Below are 18,730 nucleotides of genomic sequence, written 5' to 3'. Positions count from 1 at the left end.
TACTTTTGTTTTGTGTCAATATATTTGACTTTTACAGAATTTAATAGTGACAGAAGATTATTTACTTACCCTTGTAGCATTAATGTGTTTGCTAGCATTTTTTACTGAATAAATGATCTCAAGTAAATGAAAAGGTTAAATTAGAAATTGCATCAGCTGTCTTAAACTACGTGCAAAGTTATAGAACGTCAAATAAAAAGAACGGAGGGAGTAACATTTATTGACCTATCACGACTTGTTTCCTCGTTCTGTAGCCTTATGCCCATGTATGCCCCCAGAGAAAATGTTACCCTTCGATTCTCAAGTGTTAACTCTCTTAAACATAAAGCATATTCCACAGAACCTATTTATTTTTTAACAGTGCTCATAAATGTTCAACTATAGACATCTTTCCCCATATAAATCATGTGAATCTAGGACTTATTTTTGGAGAACCGAATTTCCTAATTCTAAACAGAAACACAGATTATAAATGGCCATGAGAAGAGAGCATTATCATACATTTTTATATATAAATCTCTTACGTATTAATTGAGAACCGAGTTTCCTAATCCTAAACCGAAACACAAATTAATCTATGGTTGCGATTAGTGTGAGCCGAGATTTTTATATATAAATATTATACATAATAAGAGATTTTTATATATAAATCTCTTACATATTTTTCCAGAACCGAGTTTCCTAATCCTAAACCGAAACACGGACTAATCTATGGTTGCCATTAGTGTGAGACTTGCTTATAAATGGTCATGAGAAGAGAGTATATCATACATTTTATATATTAATTGAATTTTTTTTTAAGTTACAACATTGAGTACAATGCTTAGGTGTCTCATATCTCATATTAAAAAGACTTAAGTTAATAGTATTATTACAGAACTGTTATCGTATATTATATTGTGGATCATCCATCAATCAAATTTTCAGAAATAAATTTTTTTCATTCTTTCTATAAATAAAAGCTATTGAATTATCTAATGTAATTTATAATAAATATGACAATTAATGATATCAAATAATAAAGATTTTATTTCAATTTGTATATCCTCTATCATTTTTGTTTTTATTTTTATTAAAATAAATTAAATAATCACATTAGTCATGTAAAAGAAATTTATGTTTTTCTATCTGTTGTATTTTGAATTTTTAAAAATGATTATAAATTATTAAAAATATTAAAAGTTTCATATTCTGTTTGTAGTCAATGATTTAAAAAAAAAATTGCTATAAAAAGATACAAATGATCATAAAATAATAAAAATATGAATAAAAAGCCTCATTTAATAGATATACAGATTAAAATATATTCTATAATTAGTTTAGTGTCATTTAAAATTAATTATATATCATATACTGATAAATATTTTAATTTCAATATTTCAGAAATATATATCATACTGGAATGTAAAAAAATAAATATTTTATGATATATCTCATTCTATGTGTACGGCTTGGTTTATTACCTAGTTAATTTTATTTTAGAAGCATTATGAAACTAATTAACAAACTTATGTTTCTTGCCTTTTATCTTTCCCTCCCTAGACATGATATGAAGATATAAAGCAGATAAAGTTAATCTTTTGTATGTTACAAAAACAAACATCTTCACTAGCCGTTGTCGGAACAGCTGAAACTTTAAAACTTCCTTCGGATAACCGTGGTGGCCACCGTAGCATCCCATGCCCGTGACACTGTAAAATCCAAAAACAAGATTACTCGTAAATATATTACCTTTCGCTTCATATAAAAAGGAAACGAATATTTAAAAGTTGGAATAAAATCGAACCTGAACGAGATAGACCAGAGTTATCGTCAGCTCCAACATGCCACGAGAAGTAACCACGCAGACCTTTCTGCTTAGCGTATCTCACTTTCGTCACGATACTCTGATTATCATCATACCCTATCCAACTCGTCCCAGCATAACAGTAATCTCCGACCACTGTGGAATTATAAACCGTTGTTGCTCCGTTATCCACTATAAACTTTCTTATCTGACCGTATCCTATCGAACCGTCCGGTGAAATTGCCGATCCAGTGGTGGCTGCGTAATAGCTAGGACTGTTGGCGTTTGAGAGACGCCATGCGTAGCCGTAGTAAGGAAATCCCAAGACTAATTGCGTTGCTGGAAGTCCGGCTTGAATCCATGCCCTCACTCCAGCGTCGCCACTCGGACCTATCATAAACCGGATTTAATAATCAAATCAAACCGAGCTGGTGATTCCGGCTATGAACGTTTTCTAGTTCTTATTGGACATAAATTTTGTGTTTTTGATCAAATTATATATTAAAATTTAAAACACACTAAATAGATTTAATATTAAGTTAACCTGATTTTCATTTTTTAAGTTTTTATCCAGAACCGAAGGTAGTGAAACTAAATCAAACCGAAATTTCGCAAAGACTAGCAAAAACGAAATACTCTCATCCCTGAGTGGCTGAGTCTGCGTTTTGTTTTTTTTATGATTTTACTAAAACATAAGTGTTATATATCTACTCTTTTACAAAAAAAAGATATTTAAAGTTTTTGTACAAGAATTACTATTTTTTATTAATCTATCTCGCTTTGCATAAAACAACAAATACTTATATTTTAATTCAACTAATGAAAAACCATAATGCAGAATAAAAATTATCATAAATACCAAGTAATATTTAACTTTTGCCTAGAAACATGAAAATACCACTTAAATAAAAAAAAAGTATTCAAAAAACATCAGTTAAAGTGAAAGAGAGGAGTAATATATTTGGTTGTGTCCAGTTATTGTAGTACCTGCGTTTGAAAGACTATTGAGGGCGGCGGGTGGACCGGTTACGGTGGACCAACCTGGTCCATAAAAATCATAGGCCATAAGATTAACCCAATCTAAGCTACTGGCAACAGCTTGAACCGGGTACAGTACAGAATAGTAATCAGAAGAGTAGAAAACCGCAGCCGCCAAAAGCAAACGCGGTCTACTAGTGCTACTTGCTTCTGCTGCAACCGCAGATCGCCATTCTCGAAGTAGCGTCCCGAAGTTGTTCATCTCCGTTGCACTACTCGGATACTCCCAGTCCAGATCAAGACCATGAAATCCATTGGACCTAGCAAGTCTAATAGAAGAATCGATGAATGATTTTCGAGAAGTTGGGTTACTTGCCATGGAAGCAAACGCGGATTTATTAGCGATTCCACCGCCGATAGACATAAGGGTTTTCACTGAAGGGTTTCTCCTTTGCACGGTTTGTGTAAAGGTTGAAAATTTTGGTTGGTTGGTGGAGGAGATAGTGATTTGATTGTTTTGAGAGTTGAGATCAGCGAAAGCACAGAAGAGGTGAGTGAAGTGAGATGAGTTAATGTCGGTAACTGGGAATTCACTCTCTGGAAACCAGTACGACCCTTTAACGACGGTTTGGGCCGATGAGGGTTGGAGGAGAAGAAGAAGAAGAAGAAGAAGAAGAAGAAGGTGATGGAGACAATGAGTGATGTGGGTTTTGCTGAAGACATTGTCGAGTTGCTGTGAAAGACAGTATGGGTTTTGCTGTCTATTTATTGAGAACTAGAGTTTTATTTTGAGTAATATATTAACTTTCTTGATTCAACTTTGTATAATGTATAACAAATCTTATGAAAAGTAAAAAGTCTTTGGACAACATTTTTGTTTCTTGAATACACAAGTGTACTACTTACTAGTTACTACGCATGCGAAAGCTGGGACCAAGAGACTTTAATATCCAAGATGGAATTTCTACTCACCATATCCAATAGAAAATCCAAAGCTTACAAAATAGAGAAAATTACTAGAATATATAAGAAAAGTTGGTTTATTATTAGAGTGTTATACATCTTTTAAAAATTACTAGAGTGTTTGGATACTTTTAGTAAATGATAATAAGGGCCTTTGGTTAGTTTTTTTAATTAAAATTATTTTTAAACATTAAATCCACATCACTAATAAAATATCCATATCAGTAACAGAGAACAATTAACCATCTCTTTAATTACATAACGATAAAAAAAACACACACAACAACACAGCACTATTGCGTCGAAGAACTAAAGGAATCCTAACCGCCTCTTCCCTAAAATCGTCATCGACATTGTGTTTACTCCGTCTTCCTCGAACTAACTCTCTGTCTTGTCTTCTCCGATATCGTCTTCCCCGAAATCGTCGTCTCCAATCGTTTTTACGAAATATTTTTCGCTGTAATCGTCCGAAATCATCTTTTCTGCTGCGTTTGTCGAGTTTGTGGCTGAGTTTTAATTTATCTTGTGGCTGAGTTACTTTTCTTTTACGGCTGGTTTATATATGCAGTTGTAGCTGAGTTACTTTCCACTAATCTCCGAAAACCTAGCTATAAGAAGTGTGCATTCCGAGGAGAAAAGACAAATACATTCCAAAAAACACCCAAATCGACAATTGTGGGATGTATTTAATTAAGTTTGTTTGTGATTTCATACCCATATTTGGATAATCTATTTTTTTTTCAGATCTGAGTGAAAGAGAAAATTGAACAAAAAGAAAATGAAGGAGATGAAAAGAAGTGGCGGATTCAGCAGAGACGACACAGAGGAGTTCATTGAAGCTTGGATACATGGACAAATACCAGAATGGTGCAGAAAACCTGTATTTTTGGTTTTCTATGTAAAAAGCATAACTCACCCATGTATTGTGTGTTTGATTTATGCTATGTTTACACTACTCAGCCGTGTCATTTATATATCTCAGTCGTGTCGTTTACATAACTCAGCCGTGTCGTTTACATAACTCAGCCATACCTCAAACATACCCTAAAATAAAAAAAATATTTAAATAACTCAGCCGTATCGTTTATATAAATCAGCAATACCTCAAACATACCCTAAAATCGGAAAACTGAATTCAAGTACTTTAAGAAGTTATATTGAAGATCATCTTATCAATATCAAGTGAATATAAATCGACTGAATGTGTATAGTTTCTTAAACTTCAAGTTGAGACTTTAACTTGATCTTGAGATATATGTTCTCTTACAATCACTTATACAATTCTGACTTACAAGACTCTAACTTTAATCTTTTCTTAAATATAAACCTCAAATCATAAACTATAGAATTATAAAGTTATAAAAATTTAAAGTTTAACTTTGAACATTAAATCCAATATTTTTATTATTATTTAAAGTTTAAGGTTTAGGTTTAAAGTTTACGTTTATAGTTTAGAGTTAAACTCAAATTTTAATCTTTTAAAAAAAAACAATCTTTAATTTAAAGTTCCATTTTAAATTTTGATTTAAACCCGTAACTACATTTTTTTAAATTTACGCAATTTTTAAAACAAATTGAAAAGAACTGAAATTACAAATTATATTGCTTTTTTTCATGACCATTGATTGATTTTAGTCTAAGGGTTCAATATTTTCAATATAAAATTATAATATTTTATAATGTTTTAAAATTTAAACTAAAAATATTAAATATAAAATTATAAAGTTAAATATTTTCAAAACATTATCTCAAACCATATCTATTTCGAACCTTTAACCCTAAACCCTGAACCACATACTTTGACCTATACCATAAAACATTAAACTTCAAACTTTTTAAAAAAATTAATTAATCATCTACCATAAATTCTAACTACAAATGTTAAAACTCTAATATTTTTGTTATTTAAAAATATAATCTTAAATCTTAAGTCGAAACCCAAAACACTATATACCAAACCCTGAACTCACTCAGTTATATACCCTAAACTTTAAACTTCATATTTAAACCATTCATCAAAAAATCAACATATAATCATAAAATCCAAGTTTTAAAATTTAAAGCTTTATCAAAAATACACTTTAATATAAAATATAATTTTAACCATCAAAATTAAAACATTAACCATTGATTGTTTTAATCTAAGGGCTATAAATCCATCTAGTGGTTATTTTCTAACTTCTTTCTCTTTGGTTAAATTTTTTCGTACAAGGATTACAATTCTTGATCATTGATTAGTTTTGATCTAATGGTTTAAAATGCATTTTTTTCTTCACTTTCTCTCTTCTATTTGACGTCTCCTTCTCCTCTTCTCTTTCCTTCGGGAGTTCTTTACAGTTCCAGATCTTCTTCATCTCTCTCACTTTCTGTCTTGTAAACAAGAGAGATTCATACATTATCATTCATTTTTTATGCCTTAGTATATTTGGTTTGTAAATCTTAGAAGTGAGAGAAGAAGAAACGTCAAAGAAGAAAAGAAGATTGTCGGAGAAAAAGAAAAAGTGTCGAAGAAGACTGGTCTTCGCCGTCGTCACGGATATTGAGCTCGTCGCCATCTATACTTCCCGGCGTCGTCCTTGTTTCTGTTTCTCAGATCCATTTTTGCCGGTCTCCATCTTCACCGTAGTCACCACTACCACCGCTTGTCACCACACTGGTCACCTCTCTCTCTTTCAATTTTTCTCGCTCTTTCTCTGTGTTTTGAATTTGTTCTTGTTACTAGAAGGTGGATAAGGCAAATGAGCTTGATGGTGGAGGAGATAACAAAACTGTTGTGTGGCTTGAAGACGTCGGAGCTCTCGTGGTAACGAGACTGCGGTGGCGAAGGAAGAAGACAATAATGACCTCCCGGCTCTCGTGATATGGAAGAAACACGCGGTGGTTTAGTTAGGTTTAGATTTTGTCGACACGGCTACAAGCTTTTTTGTTTCTAGGTTATAGATTAGGGTTGATTTATAATTAAACTCAGCCGTAACGTATGCATAACTCAGCTGTAAGTGTGCATAATTCAGCCGTAACGTATCTGAATGGTATAAGCCAGTCGTAACGCTCCTATAACTTAGCCGTTAAGTGTAATATGTTTCGTATTTTGGGCGGAAAAAAATATTTTGAGCGGGAAAAAATCATTCCTTCAACTGTGAACACAATATTAAAACTTTAATATTTTCTTAAATTTAAACCTCAAACCCTAAACTATAGAACTATAAAGTTATAAAAATTATAAAGTTTATCTTTTGAGCACAATATTAAAACTTTAATCTTTTCTTAAATTTGAACCTCAAACCCAAAACTATAGAACTAAACTCAGTCGTAACGTATGCATAACTCAACCGTAATTGGATTATAACTTAGCAGTAACATATGCATAACTCAGCCGTAACGTATCTGAATGGTATAAGCCAGCCGTCTTATAACTCAGCCGTCAAGTGTAATTTGTTTTGCGACGTTTCGTATTTTGGGCGGGGACAAACTCATTCCTTCAACTCTGAACACAATATTAAAACTTTAATATTTTCTTAAATTTGAATCTCAGACCCTAAACAATAGAATTATAAAGTTATAAAAATTATAAAGTTAATCATTTGAAAACAATATTAAAACTTTAATCTTTTCTTAAATTTGAACTTCAAACCCTAAAACTATAAAGTTATAAAAATTATAAACTCAGCTGTAACGTAAGGATAATTCAGTCATAACGTATGTGTTGGAGACTTAATGTATGAACTAAAGTTATCATATTCAGATGACGCACCATCTGAGTCATCAAACATATAAACTCAGCTTTCAAATTCATCATCTTCTTCGTCTTCTCTCATTTTCTTATTTTTTTGTTCAACTCTCTTCTTTTCTTACAATTTACGGGACTTAGTTTCTTCATCTCTCTCTTTGAGTCTTTTTTCTTCTGCAAGACGACGAATCCAATGACAGAGGGAGCAGCAGGATATAGGAACGCCATACATGAAACTGGAGGAGAGGAAGCTTCTTCTTTAACCGACCATCATCAAAAACGACGACGACTGTAGTAGATCTGTCTCAGATTTTCAATTTTAAAAAAATCTATGTTTTCAGACTCAGTTGCGGAAACAATAATTACCAGAACCATAAGATCTCAGAGAAAGATAAAGAATAAATTGAAGAAGATAGATAAAGAAGATGAAGAATGAAGATTAACATAGACCCTTATTTTATTGTTGTAACATTAGTGATGACATGGCAAATCCGAATTGATGACATGGTGGATGAGATGGAAAATCGGTTAGTCAGCCGCAAAACGAATATATAACTCAGCCTAAATAAATCAGCCCTCATGTACAATGTAAGTCAGCCGAAACGTGGATACTATTTCAGTAATTAATCTTTCGCTAATAAATCAGCCATATCGTCAAATAAATCAGTCGTCAAACAAATGATATTCTAGTAATTAATCTTTCGCTAATAACTCAGCCGTAAATAAGCTGAGTTTACTATTAATCCATCCAATGACGGCTGATTAAATATAACTCAGCCGTAACAACATCTCATAAGTCGGCCGTAAATTCAATAACTCAGCCAGACGATGTTCATTAACTCAGCCGTGGAAACATAACTCAGCCGTGTCTTAACTACAACTCAGCCAAATTTTACAGAAATCAAACCGCCGATGTATAAGTCAGCCGTAACTTGTGTACGTAAGTCAGCCGTTATCTCATAAATCATCCAGATTTTTGTAAATCAGCCATAACTAACGGCTGATTTATGTTCTTAAGTCAGCCGTTTTCTCTTAAGTCAGCCGTGTTATTTAATTCAGCCGCAACGTAACAATAACTCAGCCGTAACAACGTATATAGCTCTTTACGGCTGACTTAATGAAAACACAGAACCGAATTCCTACGTGGCGCCGGGTTTTTGATTACGTGGCATTAAAATGTAATTACATTCTTGTAAATACGTTTTTTCTCATAACGTAAAAAGGGGCACGCTTGGTATTTAAAAAATGTCAGTAATAAAAAAAGATTTGTATGGTTCTAGTCAATTGTCCTAAAATATTGTATATTTGAGTAAACTTCCCTACAAAATATCTATTTTAGGTCTTTTAAAAATTTGAGGATGTTATACTAAAGTTAACAAAAATTATATTAACAAAATCGTCTAACAAAATTTCAAACTAAGGAATTAATGTATCGTTTTTAATTTACAAAATTAATAACACAACCATAAACAGATATTTCTTACAAATAATTTTCTCTTTTTTTTTTGTAACTTTCTTCTTATTGAACCTAATTCTCAAAACCTTTTCATAAAAAATTTTATGCACCCAATCTTGTGATCACCTAACATATGTATTTTCTGAAGAAATCTATCTTCGAGTTTTGGTTATATGATTGGTTCTCTGAAACTTTCCTTCTCAAGCGAATTCCAGTCTCATTGGCCATTGCAAATAACATACACAAACCTTTGGGAAATTATGTGTTATGATATTAATGATATTTTGGTTCAAACTTCCTAATTGTATAAAATAACAATTGCAGAGACACTTGTAGATATAAAAGATTAAGCTTTGAAATCTAAAAGTTCTTTTCCCCAAAAGCTAGTTAAGAGAGAAATACTTGGGTCTTACAAGATACTAGTTAAACACTTAAACCCCATAGCTAACATGTGTCTCTTATAAGGTTCAAAGTAGTTAAACTGCGTTTATTCACTCTAAATGAAGTACAACACAGAGAACCAAGAGAGGAAGCAAACAAAAGAACTTATATAGAGACTTATGGCAGGAAGGCTAGGGTGAAGGCTAAAGCATGGCAAACTATCGCATAACCAAACCAATCCCTTAATTGTAAGCATGACTGATGTTATGGTCCGACAACAGCATACTAAAGCCCAAGATGAGCCCATGGAATCAAGTTACCAACGGTCATCTTCCTCTCCAAATATACCTGAAAGTAAGACAAAGACCGTAGAGCTACATAACAAGTTTGATGCCCTCTTATCCATTCGTGAAGCTGAGAGAATCTTTACAGTTATCCCTATTAGCTGTCACTAAGAGATGTCGTCATTCTAGATTGTTCCTATGATGACTATAAGATGATGATGTATGCTGTTTATGAAAGTTAATGAGAAAAGTATTATTCAGTCAAAATCCTCTGTTTTACTCTGTTCTTCACATGGTATCAGAGCCATATAAACCCTAACAGGTAGCTATGGCGATCCTCTTATTCCGTTTCCGTTCCCAAGCAAAATCCACATCCTAAGTTCCGTTACCTTGAAGCTCAATGATACGAACTATCTCTTGTGGAAGACCCAGTTCGAATCCCTACTGTCTAGCCAGAAACTGATTGGTTTCGTCAATGGAGGTGTCACGCTCCCAGAGCCAACAAGAACGGTGGTCATCGACAACATCGAGACTCAAGCACCCAACCCCCAGTACGAATCATGGTTCTGCATTGATCAACTGATCCGGTCATGGCTGTTTGGCACTCTCTCTGAAGAAGTCTTAGGTTACGTCTATACCTTAACTACGTCTCATGAGATCTGGCTCTGCCTTGCCGAGAACTTCAACAAGAGCTCTCTTGCTCGCGAGTTCACCCTTCGCCGCAACCTTCAGCTCTTGACCAACAAAGGAAGAACTCTTACTGCTTATGTTCAGGAGTTCAAGACTCTCTGTGATTCTCTCAGCTCTATTGGGAAACCTGTGGATGAGTCGATGAAAATCTTTGGGTTTCTCAATGGGTTAGGACGCGAGTTTGATCCAATCTTAACGGAGATTCAGAGCTCGTTAACCAAGTTTCCTCAGCCCACATTCAATAATGTCATGTCTGAAGTCCAGGGGTTCGAGTCAAAGATGAAGTCTTATGAAGACAATGCAACTGTCGCTCTGCATCTGGCTTTCGAAGTTTAGTCTACGCAGCAACAACAAGGAGACAGACTCAACGCTCCAAGCTATAATCCGAACTACAAAGGCCGTGGAAGAGGCTCTTTCAGAGGCAGAGGTGGTTATACTACACGCGGTCGTGGTTTCTCACAACACCAGACACAACAAAATGCCTCTGGAGAACGCCCAGTCTGTCAAATCTGTGGGAGGTCATGTCACATTGCCCTGAAGTGCTACAACAGATTTGACAACAACTATCAAAGGACTGCTTACACATTGGTGTGTGTTGAGGAGTCTGGTAGAGAGTGGTATCCAGACTCTGGCGCCTCTGTTCATGTTACATCTTCACCTTAAAACCTACAAACCTCACACCCGTATGAAGGAGGTGATGCTGTAATGGTGGGTGATGGAGCTTACTTACCAGTCACTCATGTCGGAAATGCTGCTATCACTATCCCATCAGGTAATATCTCTCTGAATGAAGTGTTGGTTTGTCCTGATATTAAGAAATCCTTGTTGTATGTCCCTAAGCTGTGTGATGATTATCCCTGTGGGATATACTTTGATGTTAACCATGTGTATGTGATTGACATTCCACATCAGAAAGTGACAGCAAAGGGACCCAGAAGTAGTGGATTATACAAGTTGAAGAGCACTGAGCTTCAAGCTTTCTACTCAAGTCGGCAAATGTCAGCATCTGAGGAGGTATGGCATCACCGACTTGCTCACACAAACTCTCATACTCTTCAACATCTTCATAGTACCAAGACGATCTCTATCAATAAAAGCAAGGCTCTTCCTGTCTGTCAGCCGTGTCAAATGGGAAAAAGCAGTCGTCTACAATTTTTTGCTTCAAGTTCTTTAGTCTCAGAACCTCTAGGATGTATCCACTGTGATATCTTGGGTCCATATCCTGTTGTGTCGAACCAGGGGTTTAGATTTTATGTTGTGTTTGTTGATGAATGCTCTCGCTACTATTGGTTCTACCCCCTTAATAATAAAGCAGTGTTTTTTTTTCAGTCTTTGTGGGTTTTCAAAAGCTTGTCGAGAATCAGTACTCAAAGAAAATCAAAATTCTTTGGACAGATGGTGGAGGAGAATTTATGAACAACAGACTAAGACAGCATTTGGTTGATCATGACATTCAACATCGTGTCTCCTGCACCTATACACCCCAACAAAATGGGATCGCAGAGCGTAAGCACAAACACTTGATTGAACTTGGATTGGCAATGATGCTCCAAAGTCACTTACCCCTTCAGTACTGGGTAAAATCCTTCTACACGGCTTCATATGTTACCAATCTTCTTATTGCTGCATCCAGAAACCACAAAAGCCCATTCGAGATAATGCATGGAAGAGTTCCAGAGTATGATCAGTTACGTGTCTTTGGCTCAGCATGCTATCCATGCCTGCGTCCTGTTGCTGAGCATAAGTTTGAACCTCGATCATTACTATGTGTCTTTCTTGGCTACAGTCCTCAGTTCAAAGGCTTCCGGTGTTTATATCCTCCTGCAGGGAAAGTTTACATCTCAAGACATGTAATCTTTGAAGAGTCTTCATTCCCATTCAAAGATCAGTATAAACATCTTCTGCCACGATATAAAACCAGTTTATTGAAGGCTTGGCAGAATGCTACTTCTTTTGAGGAACCAGTCGTCACTGAGCAGATTGCTCGAGTCCTTCCTTGTCCGGTTCAAGTGATTCCCCCAATAGCATAAGCGCCTGAGGTTCAGGTAGACAATCAAGCAGATAATACTCCAGTTGAAGCTCCAAATTTTGGAGCTCCAGTACAAGCAGAACAGAGATGAACCAACATCCAATGACGACTCGAGCTAAATCAGGCATTCAGAAGCCAAGCAGTAGATATGCTCTTTTGACATCAAAGTTTGATGCAAAGAAGCCCAGAAACATCAGGGAAGCAATGACTCATCCAGTGTGGAACAATGCTGTCTTAGAGAAAATAACAAAGATTCATATGCTCCACACCTGGACCTTGGTTCCAAAGACTCATGATATGAATATTATCAGGAACACTTGGGTCTACACAGAAGAAATCAATCCTGATGGTACAAGAGGAACACCAAAGGCACGTCTGGTCACCAAAGGCTTTGAGCAAGAAGAGGGGCTTGACTATCTTGAGACATTCAGTCCAGTGGTGAGGACTGCAACTATAAGATTGATGCTGAACATAGCAGTAGCAAGAGACTGGCTAGTGCGACAATTGGATGTATCGAGTGTGTTCCTTCATGGAGAATTATCTGAACCAGTCTTTATGTATCAACCAGACGGCTTTGTGGACCTCGGAAGCCTGATCATGTTTGTCAGTTAACCAAAGCATTGTATGGTTTGAAGCAGGCTCCTCGGGCGTGGTTTGACACATTCAACAACTTCCTCATTGACTTTGGCTTTACATGTAGCAAAGCTGCCTGTCTCTTTTCACTTACCATAAGGGAAACAATACCTTGGTACTCTTGTTGTATGTCGATGACATATTACTTACTGGAAGCTGCGATGATCTGTTACAGGAGCTGTTGTCTGCTCTGAATTCTCGGTTTGCTATGAAGGATATGGGAAAACCTAAGTACTTTCTTGGCGTGGAAATGCAAGAGTACAAAGATGGCATTTTCCTTCACCAACAAGCGTATGCAAGAGACATCTTACACCGAGCTTCTATGTCTGACTGCAACCCAATGCCAACCCCTCTGCATGTTACAATAGAGACCATCCATCTGACTTTTTTGAAGAACCATCCTACTACAGAAGCTTAGCAGGAAAGCTGCAGTATTTGACTATTACAAGACCTGATATTCAATACGCAGTCAACCGTGTTAGTCAAAGAATGCATCAGCCCACAGTGGCAGATTTTGGGTTGTTGATGAGAGTACTTCGTTACATCAAAGGAACTCTGCACTTGGATCTTCACATCAATAAAAACAATGGACTGGAACTCTCTGCATACTGTGACATTGATTGGGGAGGTTGCAAGGAAACGCGCCGTTCAAAAACTGGCTTCTGCACTCTCCTTGGCCCTAATCTGATCTCATGGTCCGCTAAGAGACAGCACACAATGTCAAGATCATCAACAGAAGCCGAGTATAGAGCTCTTGGGTCAACAGCTTAAGAAATCACTTGGCTATCTTACTTACTACGTGATCTTGAAGTTTCACAACCGAATGCTACTGTGTTACTCTGTGATAACTTGTCGGCTGTGTATCTCAGTGCAAATCTTGCTCTCCACAACTGGTCCAAGCACTTTTACACAGACTATCATTACATTAGGGAGCAAGTAGCTCTTGGGCTCATTGAGACTCGTCATATTCGAGCAGCCATGCAGATTGCGGATATATTCACCAAACCCTTGGCAAAGAAACAATTCTTTGACTTGCGTGGCAAACTTGGGGTTGGTGATCCTCCCACCTCAAGTTTGAGGGGGGGGGGGGGGGGGGAGTGTAAGCATGACTGATGCTAGCCCAAGATGAGCTCATGGAATCAAGTCACCAACGGTCATCTTCCTCTCCAAATGTACCTGCAAGTAAGACAGACCGTAGAGCTACATAACAAGTTTGATGTCCTCTTATCTATTGGTGAAGCTGAGAGAACCTTTACAGCTGTCCCTATTAATTTTCACTAAGAGTTGTCCTCATTCTAGATTGTTCCTATGATAACTATAAGATGATGATGTATGTCGTTTATGAAAGTTAATGAGAAAAGTATTATTCAGTCAAAATCCTCTATTTTACTCTGTTCTTCGCATTAATCACTCGACAACTAATATGCTGATCCCAATCACTAATCACTATAAAACATGCTGATGTGGTAGGTCCACTCGCTGGATTCTTATGATTCTCCATTTATGAGTCTTTAGGTGGATATAATACTTTTGAGTATAATGTGTTATCTAAAATAAACGGGGACAACAAGTTGCTGAAATAGTGGTATGAGTGCTGTCTTTAGGAACAAGTAGTACGTTGTTTATTGGAATTGTGGTTGTGAGTGGTGTTTTGGTTGGCTCTCAAGAATGAGATCCCTTCTAACTTGTGTGTTTCTGAGTTTCTACTTCATTGGATATACAGTTTATTTTGTTACTCTTCATTTCACAAGAGGAATAGAAAAGGAGGAAAGACAAAACAGGAAAGAAAAGAAAAGAAAAAATTATATATTCTGAAAATGTGGAGAACTTTTTCAACATTGTTCTTCATGACTGGCAAAATCTGAGTGGGTTAAAGAATGATTTTACTCTACTTATTTACTACTCAAACTACATTTAACATTCATTCAAGTGGATAATACTATAATCATAGATTGGGACTGAGGTGCACATCGAGTTACAACTAATCTGAGTGGGTTAAAGAAAGATTTTGTTTAATTTTAATTTTATGTTTTATGATATCTTGTCCAGCAAGAAACAACCGAAGAGAATGAATGGCTGGCTGTATGAATCATCGGTTAGGGCGTCTGGTACTGACGAGTTCGATATCGAAAACGAGGGTTCCAAGAGTAGAGCCTTCACCATTGGCAAGACGTGTTGGGTTAAAGATAGTCGTGAAGAGTCTTTGTCTGTCAAAGAACTGCGAAACAAACACACACAACAAGAGAAAAACAAAGAATACTGATGAAACTAATCTTGAATTATAATTATATGTTTATGCACACAATATTTGTGATCTCTTAACAATATATAGTTTCTGAAGAAACCAATTCTACGTTTGTATGATTGGTTTTCTGAAAGTTTCAATCTTAAAACGGATTAATACTAATCTTAGTTCCAACAATACGAAACATGCGACTTATCACAGTGATAAGTTGATAAAGAGCCAAGTGTAGAACCCTAGAGCATGCCAAACTCTCCCATACTAGCTTAAAGGCACTAGCTAGCCCAAAGGTAATCAGTGTGGGACTCTTAGCAATAACATTTGACTATGAAGTAGGGACTTGAATCATTACATAAGAAAGAATAAGGAGAGGGAGAGAGAAGGACATACATTTGGTGGGAGAGGTTCTTGTGATGTGTTCTGGTAGCCTTGAGACGGAGGTATAACCACCCGACGAATCCCTCCTACTTTCATCGACCTCACAGCTGTTTCGATCCCCGGAATAACCTGCACATCAGTTATCATCAGCGTAGAACCAGCTTTGGTCAAAAGAGATCAAAAAACAACATCATATAATCAAAGCAGGGTAATGTGAATCCTCACAAAGCCTTGTAGCAGCTTCAAACACCTCATACCAATTAGATTTCAAGCACAAACAGAAACTAAAATCTCTTTGTTCAAGACCCAACAAGCAAATGTTTTTATAACATGGGTTTTCAAATTGAGACAAAATGTTCAAGACCCATGTTATCAAAAACCGAACTTTATAGGAACACAAGGTTGAATTAAATACTTAGAAGCAAGCAAATATTTCAAAGGTCACACCTTTGAGTCAAAAAAATCTGAACTTTATGGGAACACATGATTGGATTATACTAAACGGAAGCAGATTAGTTTCATTACATTGGTAGAACCAAGGATGAATGTAAAAGGAACAGAGTCTCCACTACTGTCTTTATGATCATACGTTGAATCAAATCTCCATCCTTGCTTCGCAGCTAATCTCCCATAGTAATGTATAGCAACCTAACACTTCCCAATAAAAAAAAAATCATTTCTTTTTGATAAATCTATAATTTACAAAGCGCAGACCTGATCTCCTTCAATGGGGATTTCACCGTCGCCGATTCGGAGGTCGAGACTCTTAACTCCGCCGGAGTTAGGGATTTCAGAGAAGTCAGCTCGTGCCGGAGAAGAGAAGTAACCGGAGGAGATGATGGAAGACGCGACGGCGATAATGGATAGAGATATTTCTCTTCTAGATGCTGATACTGACGGCGATGACGTCGCGGGAGAATGAGATGCGGAGATGGTGATGGATGGTGGAGATGCGAAATGGACGGTGGCGATGAAAGGTGCACGCGCGAAGCACCGAATCATTTTCTTTTTATCCTCTTATTAAATACGAAATGGAAATGAAGGGCACGGCACATATTCTCTCTCTCTTATGTGGAGTTGTGTAGACGTCACAGTCCAAAGTGGATGGACTGTGATAGGATTAGGATTCACGAAGGTTGCAGCCAAAACTAGTGGACACAAGAATTATATAAAAAATGAAATTCTTTCTTTATTTTCTTAAATGTAAAATCTGTATATCTATATTTTATATTGCAATGTTTAAATATGTACATATATATATAACTTTTATATAGTAATGTCGTCGAAAAAAAATCATTTACTTCCTCCGTATCAATTTAAATCGTCTTTAATAATTTTTTTCCATGATGTTTTTATTGTTCTAGATAAAATTTAATATCATTTTAAATATATAACCAGTTTAAAAATGCTGTATTTTTTATTGGTTGAACTAATTTATTTAATGCTATTTTTATGTAATTAAGATAAATTATATAAAATTTAGTATTTTCTTAATTTTTGCATAAAACCTTAAAAACCACAGAAAAAATATATAGCAATGTATGAATATTTTTCTTTTTCTTGTGCACTTTTATAACAAAATTGAATGGACTATAGAGTAATGGAGTCAGCAATCTACTGGTAAAGTCTCAGACTCCAAAGGTATTTCATAACACATGCACAGTTTGATTTAGGCTAGCTAATGGACATGTAAATTTATCCTTTTGTAACAAAATTTATCTTTTTGTAACAAAATTTATCTCTCTTTTCAGATTTAGGGTTATCAAAGATAACTGTTTTTACTGTAAAATGGATAAAAATTAGTAGAAAATGTGTTTGGATTAATTTCCCTATGGCTAAATTGTAAGTGGAGGTTATTGGTTCTAGTAGTTTAGTAGATTTAGAAATACATTTTGTATTTGATAAATCCATCGATTTTAAATCAAACAAACAAATTTCAGAATCAAATATACATATTTTAAAATCAAAATAAGTGGATTATTATAAATCAGTCAAATGGATTTTCAATAAGTTCAGATTTGTAACAAAATATATATATATTTTTTTTTTAAACTACAGAATGTGTTTTACCATGCTTTTGGTTTGGAGTTTTAAGTGTTTGTACTTGTGTAATTTTTCTTAATATGTAATAGAGATTATATATAAATTATGATGGACACATACAATAGAAAGTGGAAAATATTAAATTGTACAAATTGGATAATTGGAAAAATTTTAAATAGAAAACTTTCAAACGGGATCAAGCAAAAAAAAAAGAAATGTATATTGAACATAGTGGTTTTAAGTCAAAACGTGTTTATATCAAATTTTCTCTTTTATGTGTTTTTCGTTTTAACATATATATATATATATATATATATATATATATATATATATTTTAACTCACGTAGCAAGCATCTCATATATTAGTTAAATAGTGCTTGTTTATAATTGTTAGAGGAACATGTTCAACACGTATGACTTGGGGCAAAAAAGATACTGAGAACATCAATAATACAAATCTATCGAAATATCAACACTCAACTCAATATTTGCTCCTTTGTATTTTTAACTTAAAATCACTCATAAATCCATTCAAATCCATTTTTAAATTAAATCTTTAAACAAATCATTATTATTGAATAACACCTGATTTTAAAATCTATTTTAAAATCATAGAACCAATAACAATGAATTTGAATATGGATTCTAAAATCACAGAACCAATAACACTAGATTTCATTTGTATTTTGAAATCCATTAAAATATATAAACCAATAACACCCTCTAAGTTTTGTAACACTTTGTAACATAAAATTTATTTAATGAAGTTCTCCCAGACATGAGACAAGAATAAGAAACAGCAATAGAAAATACAGTTCTGAACTCTTTTTCAGATTAAAGAAACGTTTGTTAAAATGAATTTAAAACAAAGTTAAAATTGTATCAGACTGAAAAAAATAGTTTTCTCTTTCTTTTTGTTCTTTCGTAATCTTCTGTTCTATAAACACTATGCCAAAAACTTTATAAAAAATCTAATGTTAACCAAATCAAAAGAAAGACTGCAAACTTGTTGAACAGCTAGAAGCCTAGAAGTCTCTTATGTACCTAGCTCTAGAGCTCATAAATAAATTTTGATTTACAGTATTAGTGCTCTCCAATATACCACTTACTTTTAAGCACTAGTGTTGAGCTAAGTAGTAT

At 34.9% G+C, this 18,730-nt stretch overlaps 1 protein-coding gene and 1 pseudogene across 1 annotated transcript; both read right to left on the bottom strand.

The window, feature by feature from the left end:
- Positions 1 to 1,405: 1,405 nt before the first annotated feature.
- Positions 1,406 to 3,502, bottom strand: LOC106436629 (annotated as a pseudogene).
- An 11,355-nt stretch (positions 3,503 to 14,857) lies between these two features.
- On the bottom strand, positions 14,858 to 16,639 carry LOC106436633 (peptidyl-prolyl cis-trans isomerase FKBP17-1, chloroplastic). The gene is made up of 4 exons (XM_013877589.3): positions 16,262 to 16,639; positions 16,073 to 16,195; positions 15,560 to 15,676; positions 14,858 to 15,145 (listed from the first exon to the last, which is right to left on the bottom strand). Exons 1-4 carry the CDS (start codon positions 16,547 to 16,549, stop codon positions 15,017 to 15,019), a joined length of 657 nt encoding a protein of 218 aa, XP_013733043.2. The 5' UTR covers positions 16,550 to 16,639; the 3' UTR covers positions 14,858 to 15,016.
- Between the last annotated feature and the right edge of the window lie 2,091 nt (positions 16,640 to 18,730).

This window comes from Brassica napus, chromosome C3 (assembly GCF_020379485.1).
Source record: "Brassica napus cultivar Da-Ae chromosome C3, Da-Ae, whole genome shotgun sequence".
Taxonomy (NCBI): domain Eukaryota; kingdom Viridiplantae; phylum Streptophyta; class Magnoliopsida; order Brassicales; family Brassicaceae; genus Brassica; species Brassica napus.
Note: the sequence above shows the minus strand (reverse complement) of the source record. Positions and strands in the feature narration are given on the sequence as shown.

Excerpts from the sequence above, each read along its gene's own strand:
- LOC106436633 (XM_013877589.3), bottom strand. The coding sequence starts at position 16,549 with ATGATTCGGTGCTTCGCGCGTGCACCTTTCATCGCCACCGTCCATTTC. Across the intron at positions 16,196-16,261 it reads TCCCCATTGAAGGAGATCAG|GTTGCTATACATTACTATGG; the intron begins GTCTGCGCTTTG and ends GGGAAGTGTTAG. Across the intron at positions 15,146-15,559 it reads AAGAACCTCTCCCACCAAAT|TTCTTTGACAGACAAAGACT; the intron begins GTATGTCCTTCT and ends TTTGTTTCGCAG.